Source organism: Penicillium soppii (assembly GCF_028829465.1).
Source record: "Penicillium soppii strain IBT 18220 chromosome Unknown utg000005l, whole genome shotgun sequence".
NCBI classification, from domain to species: domain Eukaryota; kingdom Fungi; phylum Ascomycota; class Eurotiomycetes; order Eurotiales; family Aspergillaceae; genus Penicillium; species Penicillium soppii.
In genome coordinates, this window is record NW_026643235.1 from 4,349,910 (window position 1) to 4,377,621 (window position 27,712).

The following is a 27,712-nucleotide window of genomic DNA, read 5'->3' on the forward strand; positions in this document are numbered from 1 at the left end:
GAATATTTGGTTTGGTCAAAGAAGGAATATGGGCCAAAGAAGGAATATGGAGCAAGTGACAACTTGGACACTTAGAGAGAAACGGTGCCTTGAATCGGTAAAAGAAGTATGACTCCAATGGCTATACTTATAGGCTGCTTGTTCTTCTTCATCAATTGAGAAGCTAGTATACCTCTTCTCTAATTCATGCATTGATCTTGAGGGTTGAACTTAATAGACCATGTGTACTACCACACGCTCATGATGGCATTGGGCGAGAAGCGTATTTCTGAACGGACCTCACAGAAAACACTGGACGCTATGTTTAATGAACGAACAGAGATGGTGTGGTTAATGTGGTAGAACATTAACCATCAGTAACAAGGCTTGATTACAACTTTTTGAGAATGAAGGAAACTTTAATTGGAAGAGCAGCACGTTGAAATTGGCACCGGTCTCTTTTTCATCACCACAAATCCACCCCAACTTTGCCACATTTGGGACACCACGAAAAATAGCACTTTCGGTTTATAAATACTTGTTCAGTAACTGAAGGCCCTCGTTATAAATTTAGGACAAGAAGCCGCCCTGCTATTTTTGAATCATAAGTGCTTGATCTCATTCTCTCAGCAATTGCTGTCAACCGTATTCAGCATTCCAGATTTCTCTTTACCTATCAACCTTCCCATTCTGCGTCCAGACATACTACTAGCGACCATTTCTCGAATTATGCCTGGTACAATTTTGAAGGTGGCAAAATGGTTTGGGCTGGAGGTGGTACATGTCATCGTCGTTCGTCGGTCTCGTCATGGAGATCTACGTCTTTTCCAGTCTACATTTCCTTCGGACCATCCAACAGTAGGTCTCCTACTAGCTTTTGAGATATCTACTAAGTTGTGTTAGAATATCACTTTGACTCTTGAGGAAGAAGAGGCGAGCTCGTCGAAAGAAGGTATTGAATGGTAGATGGCTAGCTAAAAAAACGCTGGCAAAATCGGCCGCCGCTGTACGTCTCTGCGGAGGAGCGGAGTGGAATAAATATGGGATTGCAGTCTTTGAATAGAACTATCGTACCTTGCAAGCCCAAACTCAGGTTGCGAAGGAACTGAACATTGATTCCCTGAATTTAATGGACGTTGGTGAAACCGAAAACAACAGATTCAAATGGACTACGGTTACACAACTGTCCAGCTGTCTGTGTTCATTTTGGTAGAGACCATACTGCATGTTTGCCCAAACTGCCGCCTGAAGGGTAAACCGTGGGCCGGTCAAATGACAGCCTTCGATTTACGTGCGTAGGTATTAAACAGACTATGATGTTCATTCAAAATACCTGTAGCAGAAAGATCACTATTGTCCGGAGAATTACCCACTCAACAATACAATTGTTTAGTTAGTTGTCCGCTAATGAACATAGAGCTCTTGATCCACCTTCTCCACCTTGCTCATGGTCGAAATGAACGCTCCACGGATGTGAGAGTCACTTCAGTCACGTCTCGATTGATGCCTTGGATATTAATGAGGGTATTCTATCATATAAAACTTCGGAATACCGCACGTTACCGCACCTTCTTTCTTGAGTTCATTCTACCCTCATTCACTTTCCCCATCAGCATGTACATCGGATTCACGATTGATCGCTCGCAATCTATATGAAGTCATCTGGATACTCTTTATTCAAAATTCGGCCGGCTCGATAATCTTTCATTGCTCGATATTCTGCCAAGGTATTCCCACCACTGTCAATCCAAAGCGAGTAATCTAGGCATCAACTCTTCCGTCAACTTTAGCTAACTTTCTCATTCAATAGATGTATTCCGGAAAAGGAGTGCTACGACACCAAGACCATCGAATAAAGGCAACCTTTGGTATCCACGGAATTCTCTGTTCTTTCAGTGGTGCCATTTCACAGCCAGCACCTTCCTTCCGTTGCTCAGCCGTCTCTCTTACCTACAGCGCCATCGCTGAGATGACTGGCAGAACATTTTTTGAAGGGATAGTTGGTCCAAAAAATATTCGAATTTCAATTGGCAATGAAGTCATCGTCTCGGGACAACTCGATAGTCCCATAGATAGTGCGACTCGAATTTCTGGTAAAGTCTCATGGGTTCAGATCTAATGAAACTTCTCATGATATATATCACCGGCAAGTGAACATGCCAGGTCGAGAAATCTGTATATAATGCGAATGTCACCTTTCCTTGCGGTAGGCTTCATAGTAGAGGCTGCTTATGTAGCTTACATTGTGAAATTAGAAGAATTTTGATATTTCCTCGCCCATGGGCAAGCTTAGGGAGCCCGGCGTGGGCTATCGACCTCCTTTACAGTAGCTCTTGCTTGCATGTTTCCCAAGATGAAATACATACATACCTGGCAAGAAAGAAACTCATTTCTACTCTACCTACATCCAGCGGAGTGGTTAATATAGGCTTCAATGCCCAACATTCATGGGTTACCCCTCATCTATCTAATTAAAGCCCCGGGGAAGTAACAGAGACGAACTTGCACATTGGTGTAAGGTGGGAATAGGACTGTGTCCTTACGGCCAGATATTTCAGCAGCTCCAAATTCAGGTCCGGCCGTTCATGCAAGAGATATGCAAGGCTTGGCCGGCACATAAAAAATTGCAGACGAAACGGTAAGTAATGAAGCCCCATTATGAATACGTCGCTCTCTATACCTGACTTACTAGCGAGCCGACATAGCTGTACGATGTCATCTATTCGATCTTTATCCATCGGAAGTTCGGTGAGCGCATATGGGAGCTTGTCTAAGCCTACGAGGCTAAGCGCAGTCATCCCATGCTACTCTCCAAAGAGTTGTCATCGCAGATGCAAAACCAAGTTGTCGGTGTGTTTGCATAAAAAGTCGCATTTCCCGCATGAGGGACTGGCCGGCACTGGTGAGAGACTCATTGTCAACCCACCGATCTTGCTGCTGGTTCAGGATCAGCATTAGTCTGAGTGCTCACCGCGTAGGTCGAGTTGACAGAATTTTAAGATCATCGTGGAAAATATGCAGCTCAACGTCTAGCATGGAAACTGCCATCGGTGCCATCAAAATTGCTTGGAGAACACAAAGGCAAAAAAAATTCTTTGTATTTGCAGGTTTCAAATGATTGAGGAATAAGACGCAGAAGGAAGTAAGCACTGGTCAGTAGGATAGAACCCCTTCGCGGTGATAGATTTCGCCAGATTGACCAGGCGGCCCGGGCAACTTTTTGCATAGACAGGCAATTTCGATGAGTAGGCCGAATAAATGGGGTGGGGATACATCTGTGACCCTTGAGCTCGAGAGCTACGCCCCCAATAAACAGTATCGGAGGGGTAAATAACCGGTATTGGGCTCCTCGTTTGGGAGTCGCAGCTTGACGCTGCTCATGAAAGTTCAAGAGGGAAACATCTACTGCCCATTCTGTTTATTTGATAAAAAAACGGACTTGGCCTGGAGCTTTCATCTCCCGTGCTATTATTCAGCTGGGAGACTTAAACAGCACTTATCCATTTAGTCGTTTTCAGTTCAACAGACGCATACAGTGTTCTTGACATGCTGGTGTTTATTTATTGTGAGGTGGACAGGTCATTGATCGATTAGCTTTTTAACATTTGGATTGCACCAAGCCAATCGACTTCCTAGTGTTCTCATCTAAACGCAAATATGGTTGACTTTTTGGGGTCCATTTATTTGTTGTGTGGCAATGGTTGGTCTTTGGGCTTTTGACGAATTCTTTTTACAGTATCCAGATCCCCGTCATTTTCTCTTGGTTCGAGTGTCCACTGGACACAATCAATGGCGTTCATCGGGATCGATGGCGGACTCTAGTAATACGGTCGTAATACTAATGAACGATATTGGAATATGCATGTCTGATAGTTATACAGTAAACGTAACGCCCGCTCTGTTTTTCGGTTTTCAATTCTGGTCATTTACTCTCTGGCCTTTCTTCGGCCATAAGGTATGGCCAGCAAGAGTCTTGTTTATCTCTACTGACCAATCAATTTTAACGTTTGTGCGGTGTAATTCAATCGGCCTGGTCACTGCCACAACTCAACACTATGTGAACGGCTGTTACTCACTCTTGAAGGTCAACACTTGCGCGGGATGGACGGTATGCAATATGATGGGTGAAGACATTCAAGTGATAAACAGTAATGAGAGGCTACTATTAAAGTACATATAATATTCAGTGTTTATGCTCAAAGTAGAAATTGTATATATGAAAACCATCTGAGAATAAGTGTCTTCCGTCGGGCTGTACGTTTCTAGACAATACAAGGAAATGTTCATGTTCCAGCACGAACACACTGAACAGCTAGACTATGGCCAAAAAAATCTAAGTACAAGGCACAGACTTGGACAGATCTTGGTTTCATCGAACGGCTGCGCGTTTTATTATTGATCTCCAGCACCACGAAAGGTGTCTGTCCGATTGCTGGAGGCAACTACAGCATGAAGTGAGCCCAACGCTATAAGCTGTGGCCTCTATGTGCTTCACGGCGAGCCACGCGAGCAGATAACCTAACGCTGAACAGCTGTGGCACTCTATAAGCTTCACGGTAGACAACGCCATTGTTGATGATCTAGGTGTTCAACACCCCGATGGAACCAAATCAATCGACTTACTCCCCGAATGTACTCATTTCAACGCAGGAGCGGTATTTTTATACGTATGGATCATCTACCGTCTTCATTTTCAGTGAGGTCGTGGCCGCTCTTTGGGCCTTTGGTGAAATATTCCGTCTACCCAGATCAGGGTCCAGTAGACCCCAATCAAGCAACCACCACGTCGTTCATAGGATCGGCCGTGGACTCCAGTGATAATACAGTACATAATAAGAATGAAAGACTATGGTGGTATGTATGTCTCGCAAAAATAGACACAGTGGCCGCCATTTTTTATTTCTATCTTTTTTCTGATTGGTCAACTCTGTGGCAATGACGCATAATCAGCAAATTGGATGACGTTTATTAGCTCGAACCGACCAGTTTCAACGCGCTGTGCTACAGCGCCAGTCTGCAATTAAGCAGCAGAAATGCCTTCAGTCGAACACTCTTTCAAAACCTTCGTTATCTATTCAACCCAAATTAGGAGAAGGGCTAAAACACTGAGCTCGCACATCGTGATCTCGTCCTCGAGCAATCCGAGCGGAATAGAGGTTGATGGAGCACTGGCATACGAAGGCGTGATTCACTTGACGGAGAAACCACAGTGAAGAATAGGCGAAATGAAAGCAATGTGGGCAAGGGTGTGTGTGGACAGTAGAGTTTCGGGCAAATCGAGGAAGTTTTATTGTTAACATCCAGGTCCAAATGGAACTAAGATGGGTCTACAGAAAGACCTGGTATAGGATAGCAGGCATGAAATAAAATAGCTCGGACAGATCTTAGCTTCCTCGGACGATTGCACGATTGAGTAATGATCTCCAGCACCACGAAGAGGTGTCTGTCCTATCGCTGGAGGCATCACGGTAAGTCACGGCGAGCAGAAAACCCAACGCTGAACAGCTGTAGTCTCCTATAGGCATCACGGTGAGTTACGGCGAGCAGAAAACCCAACGCTGAACAGCTGTAGTCTCCTATAGGCATCACGGTGAGTTACGGCGAGCAGAAAACCCAACGCTGAACAGCTGTAGTCTCCTATAGGCATCACGGTGAGTTACGGCGAGCAGAAAACCCAACGCTGAACAGCTGTAGTCTCCTATAGGCATCACGGTGAGTCACGCGAGCAGAAAACCCAACGCTGAACAGCTGTAGTCTCCTATAGGCATCACGGTAAGTCACGGCGAGCAGAAAACCCAACGCTGAACAGCTGTAGTCTCCTATAGGCATCACGGTGAGTCACGCGAGCAGAAAACCCAACGCTGAACAGCTGTGGCCCTCTTTTGGCATCGCGGTGAGTCACGGTAAGCGAAACAAATTTGAGACCCGGGGCAGACGTAGGCTTTATATTTCTTTGTACGGTACTCGAGAAAAGCCACGTACGCAGTTCCGAGTCCAGCCTCCCCAACTCCGATCGGGTACGGTGACTCACTGACATTAGTAACACTTTTGACTCGCAATTAACCACAACACTTTTATCATCTCAAATCCCCTTTGGCACCACCATGTCCGCCACGAGGCATTCTTGGGAGGTTTTTTCGTCCTCGGGCAAAATTCACCAAAGTCAAGTGACTCCAACCAGGTATGGGAAATGAAGCAGATTACTGCAGTTAAATTTTTTATTTTTTTTGCACGTGATTAAACAAAAACTTAATGCGGGGGTGGGAAAAGTCAGTCAGCAATACTCCAAAGGTAAATTGCAATCATCATCGGTCATGAGTGCGTTCGGTTTTCAGTAGTTGTCGTCTATCCTAATCAACGCACGCAATTTGGTAAAGTGTAAACCCATGCCCGTAAGGTGTTTGGTGATATCAATCTCTAGTGTTGATCGCCTAAATTTGCTCTGGTTATTTCTTTTAGCACCTCACAGTCGTTGTTCAAGTGGAAGGGCGATGGGCTCGACCCACCACACCCTGAATATCAGAATGGTTGTGGTTATATTTCCAGCATGAGATACTACGTGTCTTGGGTATTTGAATTGAAAAGCATATTCAGGTACAGGGTACAGGATCAGACCTCTCTGGGGAGCAATCATTGAACAAGGCAAAAAAATGGTTGTATCATTAGCAATATATATTGTGATTGTATATGCTTGCTTCACCGCATGTTCAAATTCATTTACACCATAATTATTTGCCAATTATCATTATTATAGTATGAGAAGTATACCTTGACTATATGGATATCATTTTGTATTGATTCTCCGCTTGTTCCATGAGTAGTTGTTGGAATACGGTGACTATGATAGACGGAAAATGGTGGGATAGATTTGAAGTGGTTGAACCCCCCAATTGGAAAGCTTACATAAGCCAACTAGTTGCTGCGGGCGCCTCGGCCTATTGTTGATCGCCATGGTCGCTTCCCACCCTTTAATGGTGAAATCCAAGCACGACTTCGCCAGTCTAATCATGCCTCCGTGACTTGAAGTGCACAATTCACATTGGTGCTTTGTCACGCGCCAATTGATGCTCGTAACTCACAGGTTCTGGTACACCTCTGGGACGCGTTGCGCAATCTGATAGGAGAATATTGACTGATTTGACAAGAGAAGAAGCTTCGACATGACAGTCGTGGAAAAACCTTCGCATCTTTGCCTCATAACGTCGGTGAGATTGCTCCTGCTGCCACAGTTGCTCACGTAGGCCCTGGATTTCAATTTGGGCCTGGGTGTGTTGATATACAATCTTCTTGTTTTGAATTGCAAGCTGTTGCGCTTTTTCCCTTCGTCTCTGTCCCCTTTTTTTATTGTCTTTCTTGCAATGGCCTGGGCGGCGCTGGATGGCGGACGCTGCTGTAGACTGGTCGGACGGGGTCTCTGGCCATTCTGAGCTTTGCGTTTCTGAGACACTGTGTGCCGTGACTGTCGCCTGTTGGATTTTAGTCGAGAAAAAGTTAACAGCGTGACCAAACCAAGGCGAGCGATATTAGAATGACTTACAGGCATTGATTTTCCGTGCACGGTGGCAGGCAAGCGCGAGGGCTGAACATGAGTGGAGCCCATAGAGTTCCTGAAGCCAATGTTGAAAGCCTGTGGCCGGAAATATGGTACGGGACGGGCCATTGCTGGTAGGCTTGCGCTTCAATCGACTGAAGCACACGGAGGATGGGAGGAGAAGTCTGAATCCCGACGAGGAGTGCGAAAGCCAGTCGATGGGGTCAGGCACGTGTTAAGCAGTCAATCGGACCGTACGCGAGATTCGGAGCTATCGATATGAGAAATGGTCGAGATTGAATGAACAAGTACAAAAGTCAATATCTAACACCGTGCCCACGAGGCTTGCAATAATGAAGCCATATTACTAATTATCCAGAGCTCATTGGATGGATTTGGTTTAGGTAAATTAGGCAAGTGAGGCCTTTCTGTCAAATGAAGCAAAACAAACGGAGTGGAGGCAGTACATGTGAGTTTAATAGTACATGAAACAGTACCTGAACGGTAAATAAACAGTTCTATTGATGACCTTGTTTTAAGATACCTGACCTGGAGCCGACCATTAGGAGCGCGAGGTCAACTGCCGGGGTTTTTATTTTGGGTAGAAAGCCTCAGTTGTGAACTTTGAACCGGGCGTCAGACCTCAGCCTGTTGGATCTCAGGCGTCGTGATTCGCACATTCAATGCCTCTCTCCGGCGGACGTAGGCCCCCTAAACCCAGGTAGAAAAGATTAGAGTCCGCCAGTCAACTTTCAACAGCTTTTCTTCTTCTGTTCCTTGCGTAAGGGGCTTTCATATAATACAAAATTAAGAGAGCTCCTAAAACCGGCTATGATTATATTCATGCCATAATTTTTGTTTAGTGGGCTGTCAGTAAAATACAAATATGAAGACGTAATAAGTTCCATCGGGGTACAAGCGGGGCAGAAATTCAATAGCCGCAATATTCAGATCCACCTCCAATTGTTTGCGGACCGGAGATGGGGCTCCGGAGTATTGATCGACGGAGAGATTTAATTGCTATATTGCTCACACCTGGTAACTTACTCGCATGGCTTCTATCAGTCGATGAAGCCCCAGAGTTATGAGGACAGCTACGGACAAATAGGAAGCCGGCGGGTCGCCCTTATGTCTATTGAATCCCGGAAAGTAGTGCTAGAGCTCAGTGAAGGTGGTGGGGTTGTGTAGAATCAAGGCTCTTTGGCAAATGACACTGGCTATTTCAAAGCTCCGTCTTAATTATCTTGTCGCCATCCCTGTACTTTTCTATTCTGGACATCTTTTGCGACAAAGCTCCCACAAAGGGGCTAGCACGGGAATTCAGAGATGCCAGTCGCAATTAAACCTACTAGTAAAGGTAGCTTTGCCGGTAGAATCCGTCAGTGTCTCATTTCCTGCCACATCTTTGCACTACCTGCCCCCTTAGCTCGCGAACGAGGACGAAAATGGCAATGGCATGAGAAGCTATTGTTAGCGTACCACCGTGTCGTCTTTTTCTTAGTCCTCGGTGCTCGGGTATTGGCCGATATTAATTTGATTCTCTGTCTTGCGTCTGTGGAGATTTCTCAACACGGACACGAATTTCGGTTTCTCGTAGCTTGGAATTTTGTGCAAACGAACATGCTTACACAAGCTCACTCGGATGCCACGGGATATCCTCAACAGATAGTGTTTAACTTCCTCGTTCCGAATCGATTATTCGCAAATACTCGAGCTTGCTCCAATGCGGTCCTCATCAAGATGAGTGACTTGACCAGTTCATTTCCCACAGGTCAAAACACAGCCGTGGGTGCAGCACTCCCTATATTTTGCAGAGAGTGGTTGAGCTTTACTGTCTCCACCACTTATTGTGGATCTGTGAAATGTCACTTTCTATATCCGGTCAGCTCTAAAACTGAGGTGTTGGGGTGTCATTAAACGCGGTGATAACATAATTTGCGTACGTTGACCTGTTTATTATCACGATTGCATTTGTATTTAGATCTGGTTTTGCCCACCTTAAGCGAGCCGAAATACACCCGATTCCTTTTCTTTCTCTTTTGATCTGTTCAGTGCGAATCTTTGTCTTGCGATTTCCGTCGACTTATCGCTCACTATGCCGGAAATGCCAACCGCATCGCGTAAGCCTGCCGTGCCAGCTCCCACCAGGGTTAGAAAGACCAGAGCGTCTGCCACTCGCCCTGTGCGACCTTTGCCGGCGAGCGCCGACAATACTGAATCTAACCCCATCCCACGCGAAGCCCAATTCCGGCAAAGATTGGTGAGTCAACCCCATTACCTTCCAAGGATAGTGATTTGCTGACATGCTCGTCCGATATAGCGGGCACATGCCTCCCGGCCAGAAGATCATGTTCAATGCATCAAGTGGCTTGAAGCAGCCGAACAGGCCCACCAGCAGAATACCGCCCACCTGAGCGAGTGAGGCCAGCAACTTGTTGCGGAAAAAACCCGGTTGTCTGCAAAAGTCCAGCAGCTTACCGCCGAAAGACATAAGGCTGCGGAGGAGGTTCGCCAGTTGAAGAGCGAGAATGTTGCCTTGAAAGAGAGCCTGGAAGCGGCCACCTCTCAAGACCATATGCCACGGGAAGAATACAAGCAGGCCTTGAGGGAACTTCAGAACACCGCTTCGTCCTTAACCGGCCAGATCACGGACAAGATGAATGAAAGCGACCAGGCATACTTTTCCACTCTCTTGCCTTCGTCTGATGTGGCACAAGACTGGCAAGACCAAGATGCAAGCTATCTGCTTGATCCCTCGAATATGCCGCCACAACCTCTTCCGGGCTACTCCTCGTCCAACCTGCCCACGATTCCCCAGCTCGATTCATATACGCACCTGCCATGAGGCATTGCGGTCTCTCTGAGCGAGCGGACCGTGGTGTATGGCTGTTTCTAGAGATAATGTTATGTGATCGGTTAATATTAAATCCTAAATTCAAATGTGTCCTTACACGTAGATTGGCTCTTTAGTTCAGGTATACCGCGTTATCACTGCGACGTAGTCTCTTAGCAGCGGTCGGAGTCTACGGGGGCCGATCCAAAATCTCTGCTCTTAAAAACCCAAGAATTCGCTAACGGGGAACCAATCACTACTTCCGTGATAATCGTATATTCCATCGTACGTCTGCGATCGGATGTCGATCTCCGTCGAGCCGAATCTGACCAAGCATTAAGTCAGTGGAGTATTGCGTTCCGATTGGCGCGAAAGCCCCCCAGATGACATGGAGTTAATTTGCCGTGTTCGGGCCTCCACCAGATACGGCTTAGAGGGTATTTTATCTTTACCCTTATTGGCTCGAAGGATCACTCAGACCCCATCAATATTGGCTGGCAAGCAGGTTTTCAGGGGTTGAGGGAAAACATAGAATTCATTTTCCTTGCGGTACATCCGCGAAATGGCGACAATTATACTGGCAATTCAGAGTGAAAGGGTAAGAGCTCCCGAGGGGCGACCGTTGAGGTATATGCACGAACAAATAGAGTTTAGGTCAAGATTAACATGCATAAGCCCGTGCTTGATCGATCTCACCGTTGCGCCGGCATCTCCCGTGTCTCATCCTGCATGCTTACACGCGATGCCGCATATAGTTTGGTTTCTTTCGCGCGGGCGCTCGCTTAGATTTTGTAATTGCAGTACAGATAATTTGTTGTGTACCATGATCGTTACCTTTTCCCTCTTACTGCATCTCCATCGACGATTGGGGACTTTTCCACGATACCCAATGTGCGCGAAAGAGCTTGAGTTACCTAATGAAGGAGATCGGCGGAGATCGTAGCCTGTATTGGACTTGGCCTGTTTACCTTCGCCTATATCTTACCCAATCGGGCACTCCGACCGGTGACGGTAGATCCGACTATGGAAAATTGGGTAGGAGGGGCACATCAAGTAGCAGATAATCCACCACGAGAACCATGGATCCAAGATTATATGACCCGCAAATAGAACCACACAATTTATAGGGGTTTTCATGTCCCTGTCTTGGTGTCAGCTATTGTGTGAGGCAGGATACAGGAAAAAAGGAAATCAAAAACCCAGACTTTCGATTATTGCATAGTTGGTAGAAGCTGGATTGTATGTCTTCTACTGCAAGTTCTTTATATGGCTACGAAATTGACACCACAAGACATAAGATCGACGGTGCTCTAGCCGCAGGCCGATCAGGCAGGATCTCCACCATATGAGGAAGTGGGCCCAATCAACGTTACATGCTGTCATATCAGCCAATGGAATTAAATAGGCCAAAATGACGACGAATTGACCTTTGGGGGTGCGGTCCTCATTCGGTGGGGACTCGTAAACTCGTTTGGATAGTTTGGATTTATTTTTTATAAACCATCTTAGCCTCCATGTTGGACGGATATGCTAGCATAAGGACCGACAAGGTACTTGGAATTGCCTTTCAGAAGGTTGTATTGGCTACACTGCTGAATGTTTTTCCTGTCATCGTGCTTGGCATGTGTCAGCGTCGATAGCTAAGATATTTGCCTTTCGGGGTCCTCGGAAGGAATGCGGGCGGGAGGGCTGATCAGGGCTGTCGAAGATAGAGTTTGAATTGGCCGCCCTAGCCACAAATGTCTCGGCCGCGGAAATTAGCCGCGCTGTGCTCTACCTATAGCTGATTCTCCGGAAAAAGTATACCTCACGAGACCAAGAGAAATTATTTCTTGACTTGAAAGCCGAGGTTCCTGGGTTCTGGGAGTAGAGATCACTCACTGTCTAGCGACGTTCCTCGAAATGGGTCAAGTCTAGACGTACACAGCAAAAACGGAGTCTGCCTCTCTCAGGGGCTGTTTCCTATCATAAAAAAATGGGTATAGTATGGGGCATGGGGCGGGGCTCGCAAACCTGTAAGGTCCATGCTCGAAGACTGGTGACTAGCTGGAAATTCATTAAAATCGTCCAATGAAAATTCAAAGTCGGCAAAAGTCAAACAGAAAAGAGACATAAAAAAAGACGGGTGGCTTTGTGGAATTCGCCGTTGTATTGCATACTTTAGACTCCCCACGTCTCGTGCGTACGGCATTGGCTTTCCTTTAGGCATTTTTGGCAGCCACCAGGCGCAGCGCAGATCGCTAGTCGGTGAGACATATCGTCTCCCGCTTCTCTCTTCGATTCCATGCGACAGGTAAAGAAAGCACTAATAGCAGATCGGGTAGACGAGGCAAATCATAAGGGGGAACCAGCCTAGCCGAGACTTCCCAAGTGTACCATGGTTCATGCATTGGTATTACCATCGTAAGAGATGTGCAAGCCGACAGAGACTCTACCCCGTTTTCTCAGGATCAGTCACCTCTGGCAGGTGGGCCACAGCGGTACGGGACGGACCACAGGCAGAGTTCCAAGGCAAGCGGATCTGAGAGTCTCTATATACAGTCGACAATACTGCGGTGTGTTGGAGGTTTCAAGATCTTGAAGAAACTAGTTTTTGCTCGGAATTGAAGACAGCAGTTCGCAATAGTAAGCGCAAAGATGCATGTGGAGTGGGAGCAGGAGGAGGCTCACCATGGATTGAATCTGGTGGTAGTCCAGCCTAAGCGATCACTGCATGACTCCCGTCCGAGACGTATTCGCAGGACTGCCGATATACCCGTCACGATGCCCGCTAGTGAACTATATTAGAGGAAAGATTTTCCAAACACGCAAGCGCAAGGATCGAAGTGGGTTGGAAAACAATAGCTTCGCTACACCCTTATGGTTTTCTGATTTTGTGCTTAGCACGCACCTCGTTTAGTTTCGTAGTTGGCCAGTATTTCCCATGGATACAGACACAAACGGCAATGATCTGCGGGCCCTGCACGCGTAACAATCCTCCCCGATCAATGTGGGCCGGTTGTTTTGTTTCCACCTCTCCCCAGTCCAGGTATCATCGTCTCCACAGACGTGCGTGAACCCTTCCCAAATTGGGTTGCGGAGCTCAGTGGCGCTCTGACAGTGATTTGTCACCGAATTCTCAAATTGCATTAGGTTCCTAACGGCGTAGATCTCGGGCCTGACCCGCACGGACCTGGTAGATCGTGAAGCTCTAATGCCGATAGGGGTGTGTACGTATCAAAGTGCGTTGAAATGATCGCTATCGCTTGATTGCTAGGCTCGAACTATCTATCTTCCTAGAAGCGTGGATGAATGATTATGTATGTGTCGCGAATATTGCGATCTCATTCCCTGCTCGTCCTGCCTTTATTCTGCGTCACGCCTAGGGCGTCCGGGTCTTCGCACAGTGACTGGGCTACCCTTGGATAGAGAGTTAAGTTGGCCTCTTAGCATCGCCACCTCTTTTTTTAGCATAGCCGAGTCTTCTCGGAGCACCGAGATTTCCTGGTACCCGCCCTGCATGGTCTTCATGCCTCGTGCCATATCGTCGTTCCAGAGATTTTGTTTTTCGAACTGATGTTCCACGGACCTGGAAAATTTCCATTAGCATCTAGATATCTGGAGCACGTATCAATGGTGCACCCACAGAACTCGGCCGTCTAGACTAGAAAGACATTAGCCTCACGCGTAACTCCCGCATGTAGGGGCATATAGACTCACTCTCTCAAACAGCTCACACACTTGCCAAGAGACACGGGAGCATCAACCGCTCCATCAGGCTCCGCTCCGGGACTATGATCGTCCGAACTTTGGATCTCCATAGCCCAATCGGCCTCTGCTCCATCTCCTGCGTCTCCATCTCCTGCGTCTTCATCCATCGGCACATAGCTTTCTCCCGCGTAGGATTGTGTTTCCATGTCATAAAAGCAGTCTTCGTCTTGGGGAGCTACATCCGACTCGGGAATGCTCCAGACGTCGAAAGGCTTGGAGGCAAGGGCCTTGCGTAGTTGGCTGGAGAACCGGCCAGGATCCTGCAAGATACCCATAACTCAGGTCTTGTGGAAAAAGCGAATGAGAACAAATAAGATAGAAGGAAGAATGGGAAGTTACGGCCAGACCTTCTCACCGATGATGGCGGTCGCACTTGATTTATAGCCCAGATGGGGACGACGGTGGAGAGCTTGGACCAATCCGAGGACTAAAGCTGTATGCCCTGCGAAATTCGGGCGCCATTTGATTTACATGTATACAAAGATATAGTTAGCTAGAAAGAACTTCTACGTCCAGTTCTAGACCCAAGACGGGGGCCTAGAGGAAAAGCTCGATACTACCTTGTGGGCCTTCGGTAAGAACCATTAGGCCTGCAGGCAAAGCCCTTCTCTTCTTGTCCCCAGATATATTTGCGGTGGATGATATTAGAAAATAGCTATCGACCGGGAGAGCGTAAGCACACGAGTAAGGCCTTTTGCCCTTCGTTCCATGGGACGTAGCATTGAGTTGATACAGCTCGGCTTGACTGGAGATCAGAGGTCTAAACTAGCCGTTCCCCTCCGAGAAATTGAAGGACCGGTAAATAGCAAGGCATGGCCAACATTAATTTGGTGACTGTCGTGTAAAATGTATAAAAAAACAATTAATCCATCAAGTGTAGCCTTTTACAACTTAGTCGACCTCGGTATAACCGGCCCCACTTGAGCAATTCGAGCGGACATGAAGCCGATTACCCCCCACAACTATACTATCCTTTTGACCATTGTGGCCAAGAGAAAGAAATCGCGAAAAAAATAAAAAAAAACACCTTTCAAACGGTCTGCATTAAATTCGCCTCGCCAAAGTTGAGGTCGTATTAATTTAATAACCATCAAATATATCTGGGCAGATTGAATCGGCAGATTCCGCTTCAATTTAACTCCTGGCAAGGAGCATCCACCCCAAGAATGGATCAATGACACACTTGTTCAAAGTAGGAGTGGTGACTTTGAGTACACATCAGTTAAATTGGTGCCGTCCGTCGTTGTTCACCCTATGTCTTCTAGTGCCCTCACTGCTTGATTTCATCGCCTACCTTGACGTTTGACGTTTTACTTTTACACTGAACCTAATTACCACAATGTCGAAAGGTGCCTACATTCCTTGGACCGCATCCGAGGAAAACAATCTCGAACGATGGTTATCTGAACATCGCTGGATGTCGTGGGAAAGAAGAGCCGAGGAATATTCCAAGCAACACAATAAAGACCGATCATTCGAGTCGCTGCGAGGCAAATACAACCAGCTTCGGAAAGGGATTAGAAGGCGGCGTCCCATCTCTGACAAAATATCTACACGCACCCGTACGGCGGCGCGTAGGGCACGGTACCGGCGTCAGAGGCTTCCGGAGGGCTTCCCTCCTTGCCCTCCTGTCCTCAGGCTTAAGAGGCCGGATCCTTGGGCTCGCCGAATCTTGCAGCAAGGGCAAATATCTGAAAGTTCACGCCCGCAAGCTTCTGTAGTGGCCTCGCAGTATCAGAATGACCATGAGTCCCTATACCCAGCATATCATGCCCCCCGGGTAGGTAGTTGTGAAGCCAGCATGAACATTGCATTGATGATTGCTGATTGCGCCTTTAGTTTACATTAGCCCTAAGCCAGTCTTTCGACGACGTAAACAGCCACTGTCTGTTACACAGCTTTGGCAGATGATTCGCCGCATCCGCATCTCAACGGGAGAAACGTGAAGTGACTGATACAAAGAGGATGGACAGGCAATATCAAATGGACATGGTGGTTTTATTGAGGGAATGAAGATGTAATAATGCGGATGGATATATACAACATCCTACGATATGAATACAAGTATTGGATAAAGCTTCATTACAGTACTTTCTTGCCCAGTCTTCTCCCATTCTCAAATTCGGCGCAGGGCTTTAGGCCAGAGTTAGTGATGGTGATCTATCCACGAAGGCAGAAATACAGGTAGTGACTTCATGGCAATGGAAGAGGACTGGCCCTAGACCTGCTTCCTGTCCTCCTCCTCTGACCTGTGCTTCTGGATCAGGGCTAATAATTTTGCGTTATGTCGAAGCTTGGTCTTGGTAACCTATATAGCTTCACCATGAGTATCATGCCTCTGTAACTCACGTGATCAATCCCAAACACGCGAGAAGGGATTGTATCTTGTCCGGTATTCTCCCGAAGCTTGGAGCCGAACACCTACTCGAGCTTGGGCAACTCAGATTCTTTATTTTTTCTTTCCAGATCCTCAACCAAGGTAGTGAATTGGATAGTCCGGTCGCTAATCATGCATGCAACCAAGTTGGGCTGTTTGGCCGCCAAGGGTAAGAAAAACGGCCCTCGTACGTAATTACAGGTACGCCTGGAGTGGGCCACGCCAAACCCCGAGGGGCCCGCAATTCAGCATTTCCACGGTTCGTCCCTATGGTTGCTCCATAATATCCCCACCATGATGGGGTATATGACTGGAAATAATGGTCTGGTCGGTTGGAAATCCAAAGCCGAGCAAACATGAATCTAGACCAAACCAAAATGGCAGGTTAATGGAGCCAGAATTGAGAACAGTGGCAATCATCCATGTGACAACTGGAGAAAGTTATATTGGCCTTCTACGCCGTTTGTCATAAAACCTACGAACTCTAGTATACGAATTTAATGACGAATCCTGCGTCTGAAAACTGACGTCAAATAAAAACTATAATCCGCTCAAATAACATCCTCGATATTGCCACCAAGATTCAGATTTAACAAAGCTCGATCAGGGGAATCCTACAGAGATTTGTTTTCCATGGCCTACTTTTCCCACTAGCTGTTGAAAGAAGTACCCATAATGTTGTCTTTCAAGAATTCCTCACTCTCTTCCTCTTCCGTTTCGGTTGAGCGTTCTGGACTGAAACGTGATTGCTAACTCATATAGAATTAGGTTCTGACTTGACCCTAGCACGCCTCTGGCGCGCCAACTTGGGTAGGCGAGCCAAATTTCCTTGAACAGTCCAGACTCCCAACGATTTGCATATGCTATCGACACGTGTTCTCACGCCGAATTCTCTCTCTTTCAAGCCATGAACCTCATCGCGCAGCTGTTCCATTACTATCTGTACCCCAGCGTTGTACGCTGCATACTCTATGAAGCCATTTTCGATTTTTCTGTTGAGGTTTTAGATTAGCAGCATATTATCTATAGTGCTAAGCAGCAACCCCGACCAGAGCCAAAGGAAGATTCCACGGGATGTGATAGCGAGAGGAAGGCACTCACTTGGTTCGCTCATCCAACCTAAGGATTGATTAGTTAGCCAACTAGAACGTGATTTATAGGGCGCATAGATGATGAACTCACTCCTTGACATATGCGACCAAAAGTTCAATTGTCTCACGTTGAGAAGTATTTTGCTGCGAAGACTCTGAATCGCAATCAGCCCTGACCCTGGTATTAACGGCCGTACCCCTGGGTACTCACGGCAAATATTCTCCTCGCTCAATGCAGTGATACCCAGTTCTCTAGGGCTATTTTCACTGGGAGGGGTGCTCTTGAAAGAGGGGTTTTCTGTGTTACCCATTTTGAGAAAAGAAGACGAGTAAAGGTTGCCCGAGTAATACTAAAGAAACAAGGTGCCTTTATAGCGGGCCCTTTGGCACGTGACGAGGGCCGTCAGCTGGTGATCCAACGTATTTCCATCTGTCATACATGCTGGATAATAATGAAAGAAAATGCAAAAGACTTTCTGTTCAAGTCATAGTTGTATATATAAAAAATCTCCTGACAAAACCCCGCAAAAGGTAGGAACAAATTTCTCCATCTCTGCATTATGTTCTTCTTTTCTCCCTCCTCACGGTCAACACATGCGGTCTTCTCAACCAAGCCATCACAGATATATTTTAAAGCTGTAGGCAAGCCCAAGGCACCTGTAGCATTCATATTAGGATCTAAAATTGGCTTGGTAGTGGGCTAGAGAGCCCACTATATTCATTTGGAAAATCTCGCGACCTGGTCTCTAATATCCCCTTAAGCTAAGATTTCTTCTTCAAAAATACTTTCAGCAAATAGCATACATGTATCGATTCTCGCCGGGTAAATGCAATGCTTGGTGAGTGTGCTAGCTATTTGTTTATTGTCAGATTGATTTGTTCCCACTCAATAACCAGACAGACGCAAATCCCACTGAAACTAGCCCATTTGTTTATTAAGGTACCAATGACCCATTGCTGTATTAGCTTCGTTCTGTTCAAACCCCGGCTATTAAAGATCATTATTTGAAAAATAATTTATAATGAAAATTGGACAAAGTAAACAACAATATTCACGGATGCTGCACGAGCCCAGATGTCCAATGTAAAGTTATAAAGTTGAGGAACTCCGTTCCTCCAGCCACGCCAGCACTATACTGTCCAGTTAAAAATCTCGATTTATCAATGTTTGAGGTCATTTAAATGTATTACAGTCCATGCAACTTGTATCGAGGGAACCATCAATTGCTGCCAGGTTCGACTGGTAACCTCTTTCCTGCCTCAGGCTCACCACCATACCCGATGGGCACCCTCAATGTGCGAAATGGTTCTGGTATACGTTGCCAATTCTCGAGAGTACAGAAGCCGACATGTCAGACTCTCATGGCCTCAAAACGGATCTGGTTACCAGAGGAAGACAAAACAATTGTTTACCTCCGAAACCAGGGGAGAGGGTGGCTCGCCATCAGCAAGCATCTTAATGAGAGAAGTTCTACTGCCTGTCGCCTCCGATATCAAAACTACTTGGAACGTTGGGACACTTGGGATGATGATAGCAAGACTCAATTAGCGAAACAGTATCTTAGGTATGCCGTGAGTCTGTCCCCGATAATGTCATTATACTAACAGCTCCATTGCATTAGACACAAATCGGAGCTGTGGTTGAAGGTAGCCAAGGAAATGGCTGTTCCTCCGCGCGCAGCAGAGGGCATGTTTTGGGAGCTCGCGGAGAAAGAGATCGCTAATCGCACTGGCATCGTACATTCACATCGTCTTCGGAATCCTTCATCGAGCTTTGAATTCCATTCTAGGAGCGTTCTAGTCAAGGATGTATCAAAAAGAAGTGAATCGGTCAATTCCACCAAGAAAGCAACGATTCAACTTCCATCGTTAAGGGAAGTTCTTTCTAGCCTTTCTGCATGTCCAATGGTGGTGGAACTTCCCGCAATGCAGTCTTCGTTCATCTGAGAAAACGTCTCAGAAGAGCTGCCATCTGTTCATTCACGCGAGAAAGAATCCATGATGCCAGGCTTCCACCTCAAGGCTTCTGGGGATTTGGGTAAAGATGATAATGGGTATTGGGAGAAGAACAGCCGTTCGATGATATAGCGTTTTGCTCAACGCATCGTGCAATAGTTGAATCCCAATCATTGTCGGCGTTTTGATTTCACCGAAGACAACCGCATTTTGTAACGAAACAACAGCTTGAACATGTTCGATGTTCACGTCGCTAGTCTAATTTCGCGCTGTTGGCTCCGGTGTATTCCATAATCGACGTTACAGGCTCCATTTATTTCCGATTCTTGCACCGGTTTGGATTAGCTCCCATAGAAGAACTTATAAAGGAGCGCGGGCCAGGACAATGGAGGTTTTAGTTTCAGAAGCCTTCTACCTTGTGCTACTTCAAGCTACCTGTCTATCTTAGTTTCGAATACCTTTCATTGAGTCTGTATCACGGCAGCTGATCATGATCAGGACTCTATCTCCGAGCAGCTAAGGATTAGAGACTACATTCTGACATCTTTCCTGGACTGCGATAAAGATTTGAGAATACTACATTTTCTTCCTTCGCAAGATATGCTTCGTTCAGTTCTTGGACTCTCCGAGTCTTACTGGAAGTTACTAGACGAGAATATGAATCTTGTCCGATACCTCGAACTTCCTCTCATGAGCAATACTGTACACAGAGTGCTATCAAATGTCATAACATCTACAGAATACTGCAAACCTGGTCTACGGATTATAGATTGATGTTTAATCCTTATATTCGGTCACCTTTATATGTGTTGTCTGCCGTGCAGCTCAAGATCCTCCTTTATCCAATGTACCAATTTACACCAAACAGGCGACCCTCTTCCAATGAAGATAACTTCTGGAACAGAGCCCTGGAAACATCAATAGACTGATTATCACATCCGGTGCACTTATCAACAACAACACCTGTATGCCTTTTCCCTTTGTAGTTAATATGAACGGCTCTTCTACACTCGGCTCTTGTCATAATACCCTGTGGCAATGCAAGAACTAAGTCACTCTCCCCATTGTTGGTTACTCCGCATGCACTGGGCGAAAATGCATCAGTGGCAGTATCGTAAAATGTCACATCGCCATTGCAAGGGTTTGATTCAGAGCATGGGCCATTGTAACCGTGGCCGCTGCCATCATGATTAAAGGGACTGGTTGTGTGTAAGGAATAAAGATTTGGACTCTGGCTTTGAGCTAGAGAAGTCGTCGGATTCGAGTCTAAATAAGTAGGAGGCAAGAATCCTGACTCTTGGGTCTCGAAGCTTCCAGTTTCGGATAAGGGATGGTTAGGCTGGTTTGTCTGCTGAGTTGCAACTTCGATAGCCGGGGAGCTTGTTGGAATGACAGTGATAGTGTATGTTATGTCAGTCGTGCTCCAAACAAAATTAGTGAACGCTTCAGACACTTCGGCACAGAGGTCTAGCGGAGCCGCTGCAGCAAAATTCCAGCCATAGAGGGCCATGAGAAGGTTGGTTAATACCATTCTTTCCTTTGGGAATGAAATTATAGGTGGCGCTCCTTATAAGCTGAGCGCGGCCCATATGCCGGATAATTAATCCAGAGATCTGCTCGACTTTTGTAATGAACTATGACCTTTCAAGAACCTCATTTTCTGGTCGCCTGCTGTCCCATTTAAAAAGATATTGCATGAGATCTCAAAGCGGGAAGCGACGATAAAAAGCCTCATATAAGTAGACAGAATTTCATTTCAATTCCTTCATCTTTCTAACCTCAATTTGTGGCAGTACCAGATACCATTATTGCGGTCTATCCACCAGACAGTGATGAGGTTTGATGTCTTGCATATCCTAAGATTTGGCGTGAGTGGCTAGAAAGCTATGATTTGACCCATGTCGAATTGATCACTAACCTTTCGAGGCGGAACAAAAGTGGACTGTATCAATCGATCATGGAGGCAAATCAATATAGTAGCGAAACCCCTAGTCCCAAACTTATGAATTATGTGGTAATTCGAAGCAATTGGCAATATAAACTACTTGAGAGGCAGAACAGAAAATATATGTTTGTATGGTTCATGTAGCACACAGGTCCGTTCGAAATCAATTTCACCACTTTATTCTCTTCGGTTCTTCTTGACCCTTGGCCAGACCCGCTTTGGTCTAGATATTGAGGTTGTCGAATAGGAAAAAGGCTAACAGCAAGCACTAAGTAGATAAGGCCTGGCGTCACTAAAAATAGAGATTAACAAATAATCAAAAAGAATGAATTGGTGAAGCTGATTTTGATCCGCCCTGTAGGAAGCCAGCTTTAACATACTCTGTCCAAAAGGCCGTGACTAGAGTAAGAGTTGAAACTGATTACCGCGAACCGCGTACAGTGAATCTATAAAATCAATTGAATGGTATCCTTGGAAGCGTTTAATGCCATACCACCCGTGATCTCCATCGGGACCGGTCCTTAGTGCGCGGGAACTTCTGGGCAGTCCCTGCTATACAGGGTGTGTGTGTGTGTGTGTGTGTGTGTGTGTGTGATATCATTTAACCTGACCCCTCGCGAGTTGCTTTCCCAGCTAGACTATAATACGAATCCGTACCCAGCCTAGTGGGATATGGTTTAGAATCCAACTTCGCGAACGATATGCAGATTACAACAACTATATGTCTCCATGTACGTACATCTGGAGTGTTCCACTTCCTGAAAACGAACTTGGGGCCTCGTCAAGGCCTCCCGTGGCCTAATTGCCGTTCCCATTGTTAGGCTGCCCTCGTGGCGCGCGACCGCAAAACCTTTGTGACGCCTCAGCGAAGTCTAGCACGGCCTTGACCATCCTGGCTTGCGGGAAGGTGTCTGGTTTACCTCTCTCACCTTGTTTTGAGCCCCCTAGCAGACTCGACATGCTATTGAATGCGTCTCCAACCTCTCTCCGCAACTCCCGTCGAAGTTCCCTCAAGTTTGGGCAGTCCACCAACACATAGGTTACTGTTTCTTGCGGGCCGCATATGCACTGGTCATCGTCACTGTAACCAACCTTTTTGCGGTAGCTAGGCAGCTAGTTGTGGCCCGAGCGCAGCTGCTTCAAGAGGTATGCACGGTTCCTCGGTAGGTTCCCGTACAGCCTCCTCGTGCAGCTGGCTGGTAGTGTGTTATCGACCTTCCGTAAGTGACCACCCTTTGTGGATGATTTCCATTCTTACTCCCACTGAGCGTAGATGTTCCGATGAATGAGCACCCTCTCTCTGGTGAGGAGCGGGCGGAAGGGATGGGTTTTTCCCGGACTGGCGGCGTTAATGGCCAATCCATCTACAGTATCGTTGCCAGTATTATCGCAATGCCCTAGCATCCACTGAAGGCGCAGTGCGGTTCCCCCTGCTAGAACGTCGGTGGCAGTCTGGAGGATGCTATACAGGGCGGATCAAAACCAGTTCCACCATTTTGTTCTCTTTGATTATTTCTGTCTCTAATTTTATAGGCACTAGGCCTGATACTGTTACTCAATGCTGATCGCAAATTTCCTATTCGATTATTCAAGATGATCTAGGCCATATGTAGACTAAAGCGGGTCTGGCCAAGATTTAAGAAGAACCAAAGAGAATGAAGTGGTGAAACTGATTTCGAGCGGACCTGTATCGTAGTCTAAGGAGGCACAGCATTAGCTAAGGCATGTACATTTAGATCATGATAGTTGCCCTTTCGGTTCAGCCGCCGGGCGTTAATGAATTGTGTGTGTGTGTGTGTATCGTAGTCTAATAATCGTATCATACACTTGCAAAGTACCCAGGCATCTGGCAATTTGAGTACCATATGAATATAAATGATATTTATGATATTGAAAAACCGAAATTGAGAAACTTAAAACTTGCATAGTTGTAAGAGACCACATCATAAAGCCTAGATAGATGGCGGCCACATTCCGCGGTATACATGCTGAACAGTTTGGCCTTGGACACCCAGCCTGGCGCTCTGCTAATATTTGTGCTTTCTGCCTTGATATCACCACATACCGTCTTCACTCTCATTGCTTTGGGGCCTCTGTGAAACATGTTTTTTTCTGTCTGCATCTCGCGCGTGTGCTTTGACCTTCATTGTATCTGTCTTGTTGGAAAATAAAGGCATCCAATGGTTTGCTCAGATTGCCGATTTATCGTTTGTGTGGCAGTTCAAATCCTATCCGCGAGCAGATTAATGTGCAAGTCTCTTTTGTAGACGGACTCGTAAAGCCACAGTTATGTAGGTCATAATGGCTGTTGCCAACAGTATCATCAGGACCAGTCGAAGAAGCTCTGTTTGTTGTTGGAATATAAGCTTTTTGCTCATCCTCAACAATGCCAAAGCTGCCGTTGATTGTATGGGGTATGCTAACGTTTTTGGATTCTGTAGTGGCAAGGGAGAACGGATAATGAGGTATCGGCGTGGATCCATGATCTTGTGGCTCTGAATAGCCTGATTGCCAGGGTATCTCCCAACCCTCCGGCGGATCAGCGTATCCTTGAACCGAAGCAGAATTTTGATATGAAAGCTGGGACAAAGGCCAATTTGAAGACACCAGCTCTGGTATCGTAGCGGCGTCATAATAGAGAAATGATGGATTTGCGCAATCAGAATCAAGCGCATCACATTTGTCCCAAGTGATCTTTCCCATCGTGGTCATGTCGATACTAGGATCCAGGTTCACTTCAGGTAGGGTGTCGACAATGGTTGGATAATCGCGATTTCGGCAAACATGCGAGCGTTCGGGGGGAATATCGCCAGCAGAAAAACAACAGTGACTGATCCTAGTCGCCTCATCCGACTGTGCTGACCGGTGTTCGATTTGGGAAGATAAGGACAATTCATTTGGATTGCAGAAGACTGTTTCCGAAATTTGGGTGCTTGATGATGACATAGCTTTGGAGATGCCAGCTGGCCCTACTAGAGTGCGTTAATATCTTATTAATTGGCTTTTTCCTCGGGAAGACAATTCTCACCATTGAGAAAATAGTCTTCAAGCCCAAGCAAATTAAAGGCCATCTGAGGTGATAATGCCTGCTGGTCCGGAGACTGTTGCAGATAGTTCTGGGAGTTGTCTGGTGTATCCAGATCAACATCGTTCCTATCATAATACGATTGATTTGCGGTCAAGCATTGATATTCGAAATAGTCCCACACAGAGGAAGATACACGAGCCGGTGAAGAGCCCGGAGGCGAAGCTTCGTGTGTATTGAGCTCTGACGGCGGATGTGTATCGAGTTCCGAAGACGGAGTAAACTCCGAAGTCAACATCGGCATGTGATAGTAACGCCCTGGATCTCCAGTGACAATAGTCTCCGGCATGAGAATGTGTGAGAACACGCACGGTAGTGTATTCAGAAAGACAAAAGAGATGTGTTCTGTCAAATAAAAAGCCGTTGCAAATGATGGAAATCAAGAAAAGCTGATAAAGGGAATGTTGAGAATTGACAAGATAAAATAATTCAAAAATGCAGGGGCATATTATAAGTGGACATCACCTGTTTATCTAAATCGCCTCATGGAAGTAGATGTTTTTGCTCCCAGGAACCAGATTCAAGTGAAAGCTCCACTTCCTCTCATAATTTCCATTTTCCCGTAGAAGTGTGATTCTATAAACATTAAACTATCAATACCCGTTTCATATGCCGTTCCCAGGAGCATAGGCTTCGCTTGATCTCCCTTCACACAGTCTGTCGAGTAGCTCACGGTTGGGTGAGATTTCATTATTTATTTGGTGACTAATCAAGTTCTGTTCTATCCGTGTCTCACCTTCATTGTTTACATAGTTATAGTATTACCATAATCAATCACATCAGAGTGGAGAATCGGGCAAACACTAGCATCCAAGAGGCTTGAAATGATTATGATCTCCCATCATATTACTCTAGGCCTTGTTTTGTGATATTGCTGCGGGATTTCTCGTAATAGCACCCTGTGTCTATGTTTATTTCCATTGTGAGGTTCGTGACTGAGCGATACGCGGCTTGTCAAACCCCAATTATTCTCATATATTTGGTAACACGTATACCTTTCTTGAGGTGCAATGTACTGGTTCGTGTAGACTTGACTTCTGGCGTTCTTGTTTTGTCCTCTTGCCCTCGTCTTTGTTTCTGAAGATACTAGGCTCCCTGGGAGCCAAAGGGAAACTCCGAATAGGATAATTTATGGTGATCAGACCAGGCCGGACTACAAACTCGGCACACAATTGCTTGCGACAAGATACAGGTAGCGTATGCAAGTGTTCTTACGTATCACATCGGTCAGAACTAGCCCCAACAATCACTGCAGTAATTATCCACTGTTTATTTGCCACCGGTGAATCCCGGCCCATTGATCAGGGTAAATTTTGGTTATTATCAGTGTTAGGCCCTGAAGCTCGACAGCCATGCCCGTTTTTTCTAATTCTCAATCTTTACCAGTTCCAACTTGAACACACTGTCTAAGCCGTGCTGGCCGCCTGGAGATTGGGCCATCAGGACATTGGAAATGAGCTAGTTTTTCCGCTTGAATGGACACCATAGCACTATTCGGGATAATACCACTAGAAGGCTGCTGGAATATCCATTTTAAAATACGCTCAAGATCTTTCCTTCGCCCATCCAGCGATAATAGCTACACAGCTTGCCATGCCACTCAGAGCGATAAAAAATGGGGCCCGTTCTATGGTAGTGGGAGGCTTGAGATTATCAAAGACGTTGAAGAACCCGAAAGAGCGTACGTCAACAGAAAGGATGGCGGTAATGTGGCCTTCTCAAAATGGCTATCTGAGACCAAAGGGCACAAAAGAGGCTTCAAGGGGAAAATCATCATCGAAATCAACATCAATAAGGTGATGTGGGAGCAGGTGGAAAATTGTCAATCTGGGAGTGACATGAACAGATAGCAGACAGAAATTATTAATCTAATTATTAACTGCGAATGGCCAGCCAAGATAGTAAAGGTCTTCTCAATAGAATTTACAACAATCAAATAGTAACTATACTATAGAAAAACCAAGAAAGTACCAAGTAACCGCTTTAATAGCTCAGGAGCGGCAATTACATCCTCTGCGCTGTGTGTGTAGAGCCTGCATTCAGAGCACATACTGATTCAATATGGCAAGTAGCTAGCCTCAGGATCAAGCATTCGTAATAACCCTATTTGTATAATGGTGCCTGACTTCAAAACTCCAGCCGATCGTTGGAAACAAGAGCTTTTTCAGACTTGTTTCTCTACTCCACTCTTGACTCTCCTTGAAACTTTGAGCAAACTCTATTTTTTATATGAGCTTTGAACGCTGTCGTGCGACTAAACCTTGTACCACAAGCAGTGCACACCGCATTGGCGTCTAGGCCTCTTCTTTCACGTTCATGACGGAAAAGGTTGCTCAAAGTTGAGAACCGCTTGCCGTTACACCCATGATCCCAGCATTCGACCTGTGCACTGGTAATGCGAGGCTCATCATTCGACTGCGAGACAGAAAATAGCTCTGCAGTGGTCTGCTCACGGCAAGGTTGGCGGTTGAAATCAATATCGTGGTGGTAGTGATGCGCAACTGTCTTTGAAGAAAATTGGGTGGCAAGATTCCCCTTGGGATCGTGAGAGCACAGGAAAGACATTCGAGGCCGCCAGCGTGGAAGTCATGGATGAATAACCGGTTGTGGTCTGTGTGGAGGTTTGTGCTTCCAACGGCCTGGTTGAAGCTTGGTGCTTGGACTCGGGGGTACACGCCGATTGTAAATAGTATGCCCGGCTATTCATCAACAGAGCCGGCTTGCGAAAATCTGCGGACGAAGAGTAACCCCTGCCGTTTCGTTAGGTTACATCATTGGCATGTGATATGACTGAACTCACGCATCGACTAACATTCTAGATGATGATTGAAAGAGAGAGGGAATCTGGGGCCGTAGACCCCGCCTTGGATAGTAAGCCGCTAACTGAGTTTGCTCTCGGTGACAGATGTATCGCTGTTCAGCTAGATTCTTGTCGTAGCTGACCCATGAGGGACATTGAACTCGAGCGGCCTCGAGTGGAGAATTCATGGATCCTGGCGGATGCGACCAGTGCAGGCCTACGAATGTCAGCTGCAACTCGAAGTACTGCGGGTGGGCTCTAACGGGGCATTGAACTGTGCATTAGATGGGCGGGCAACACATTCCGTGCTGCTGCTGCGGCTCCATTATTTCCTACAGCAATGTAGTTACTAGAAGGAATTTCAA

The 27,712-nt window shown here is 46.3% G+C and overlaps 7 protein-coding genes across 7 annotated transcripts; 2 read left to right on the forward strand and 5 right to left on the reverse strand.

Annotated features, from left to right (window-relative positions):
- Positions 1 to 7,013: 7,013 nt before the first annotated feature.
- On the reverse strand, positions 7,014 to 7,639 carry N7529_007116 (uncharacterized protein; the record flags this gene model as incomplete). The annotated part of the gene is made up of 2 exons (XM_057242643.1): positions 7,014 to 7,445; positions 7,517 to 7,639. 2 exons carry the CDS (start codon positions 7,637 to 7,639, stop codon positions 7,014 to 7,016), a joined length of 555 nt encoding a protein of 184 aa, XP_057098002.1.
- Positions 7,640 to 9,605: 1,966 nt separating this feature from the next.
- N7529_007117 (uncharacterized protein) lies at positions 9,606 to 10,355 on the forward strand (the record flags this gene model as incomplete). Its single annotated transcript, XM_057242644.1, has 3 exons — positions 9,606 to 9,770; positions 9,831 to 9,928; positions 9,998 to 10,355. 3 exons carry the CDS (start codon positions 9,606 to 9,608, stop codon positions 10,353 to 10,355), a joined length of 621 nt encoding a protein of 206 aa, XP_057098003.1.
- Positions 10,356 to 13,688: 3,333 nt separating this feature from the next.
- Positions 13,689 to 14,368, reverse strand: N7529_007118 (uncharacterized protein; the record flags this gene model as incomplete). The annotated part of the gene is made up of 3 exons (XM_057242645.1): positions 13,689 to 13,911; positions 13,969 to 13,986; positions 14,043 to 14,368. 3 exons carry the CDS (start codon positions 14,366 to 14,368, stop codon positions 13,689 to 13,691), a joined length of 567 nt encoding a protein of 188 aa, XP_057098004.1.
- Positions 14,369 to 17,120: 2,752 nt separating this feature from the next.
- N7529_007119 (uncharacterized protein) lies at positions 17,121 to 17,872 on the reverse strand (the record flags this gene model as incomplete). The annotated part of the gene is made up of 5 exons (XM_057242646.1): positions 17,121 to 17,219; positions 17,354 to 17,462; positions 17,572 to 17,589; positions 17,653 to 17,716; positions 17,773 to 17,872. 5 exons carry the CDS (start codon positions 17,870 to 17,872, stop codon positions 17,121 to 17,123), a joined length of 390 nt encoding a protein of 129 aa, XP_057098005.1.
- Positions 17,873 to 18,923: 1,051 nt separating this feature from the next.
- N7529_007120 (SANT/Myb-like DNA-binding domain-containing protein) lies at positions 18,924 to 19,387 on the forward strand (the record flags this gene model as incomplete). Its single annotated transcript, XM_057242647.1, has 3 exons — positions 18,924 to 19,126; positions 19,184 to 19,298; positions 19,352 to 19,387. 3 exons carry the CDS (start codon positions 18,924 to 18,926, stop codon positions 19,385 to 19,387), a joined length of 354 nt encoding a protein of 117 aa, XP_057098006.1.
- Positions 19,388 to 20,355: 968 nt separating this feature from the next.
- N7529_007121 (RlpA-like double-psi beta-barrel domain-containing protein) lies at positions 20,356 to 21,027 on the reverse strand (the record flags this gene model as incomplete). Its single annotated transcript, XM_057242648.1, has 1 exon — positions 20,356 to 21,027. The coding sequence occupies one exon, from the start codon at positions 21,025 to 21,027 to the stop codon at positions 20,356 to 20,358; it is 672 nt and encodes a 223-aa protein (XP_057098007.1).
- Positions 21,028 to 23,664: 2,637 nt separating this feature from the next.
- N7529_007122 (uncharacterized protein) lies at positions 23,665 to 24,408 on the reverse strand (the record flags this gene model as incomplete). The annotated part of the gene is made up of 1 exon (XM_057242649.1): positions 23,665 to 24,408. One exon carries the CDS (start codon positions 24,406 to 24,408, stop codon positions 23,665 to 23,667), a length of 744 nt encoding a protein of 247 aa, XP_057098008.1.
- Positions 24,409 to 27,712: the final 3,304 nt, after the last annotated feature.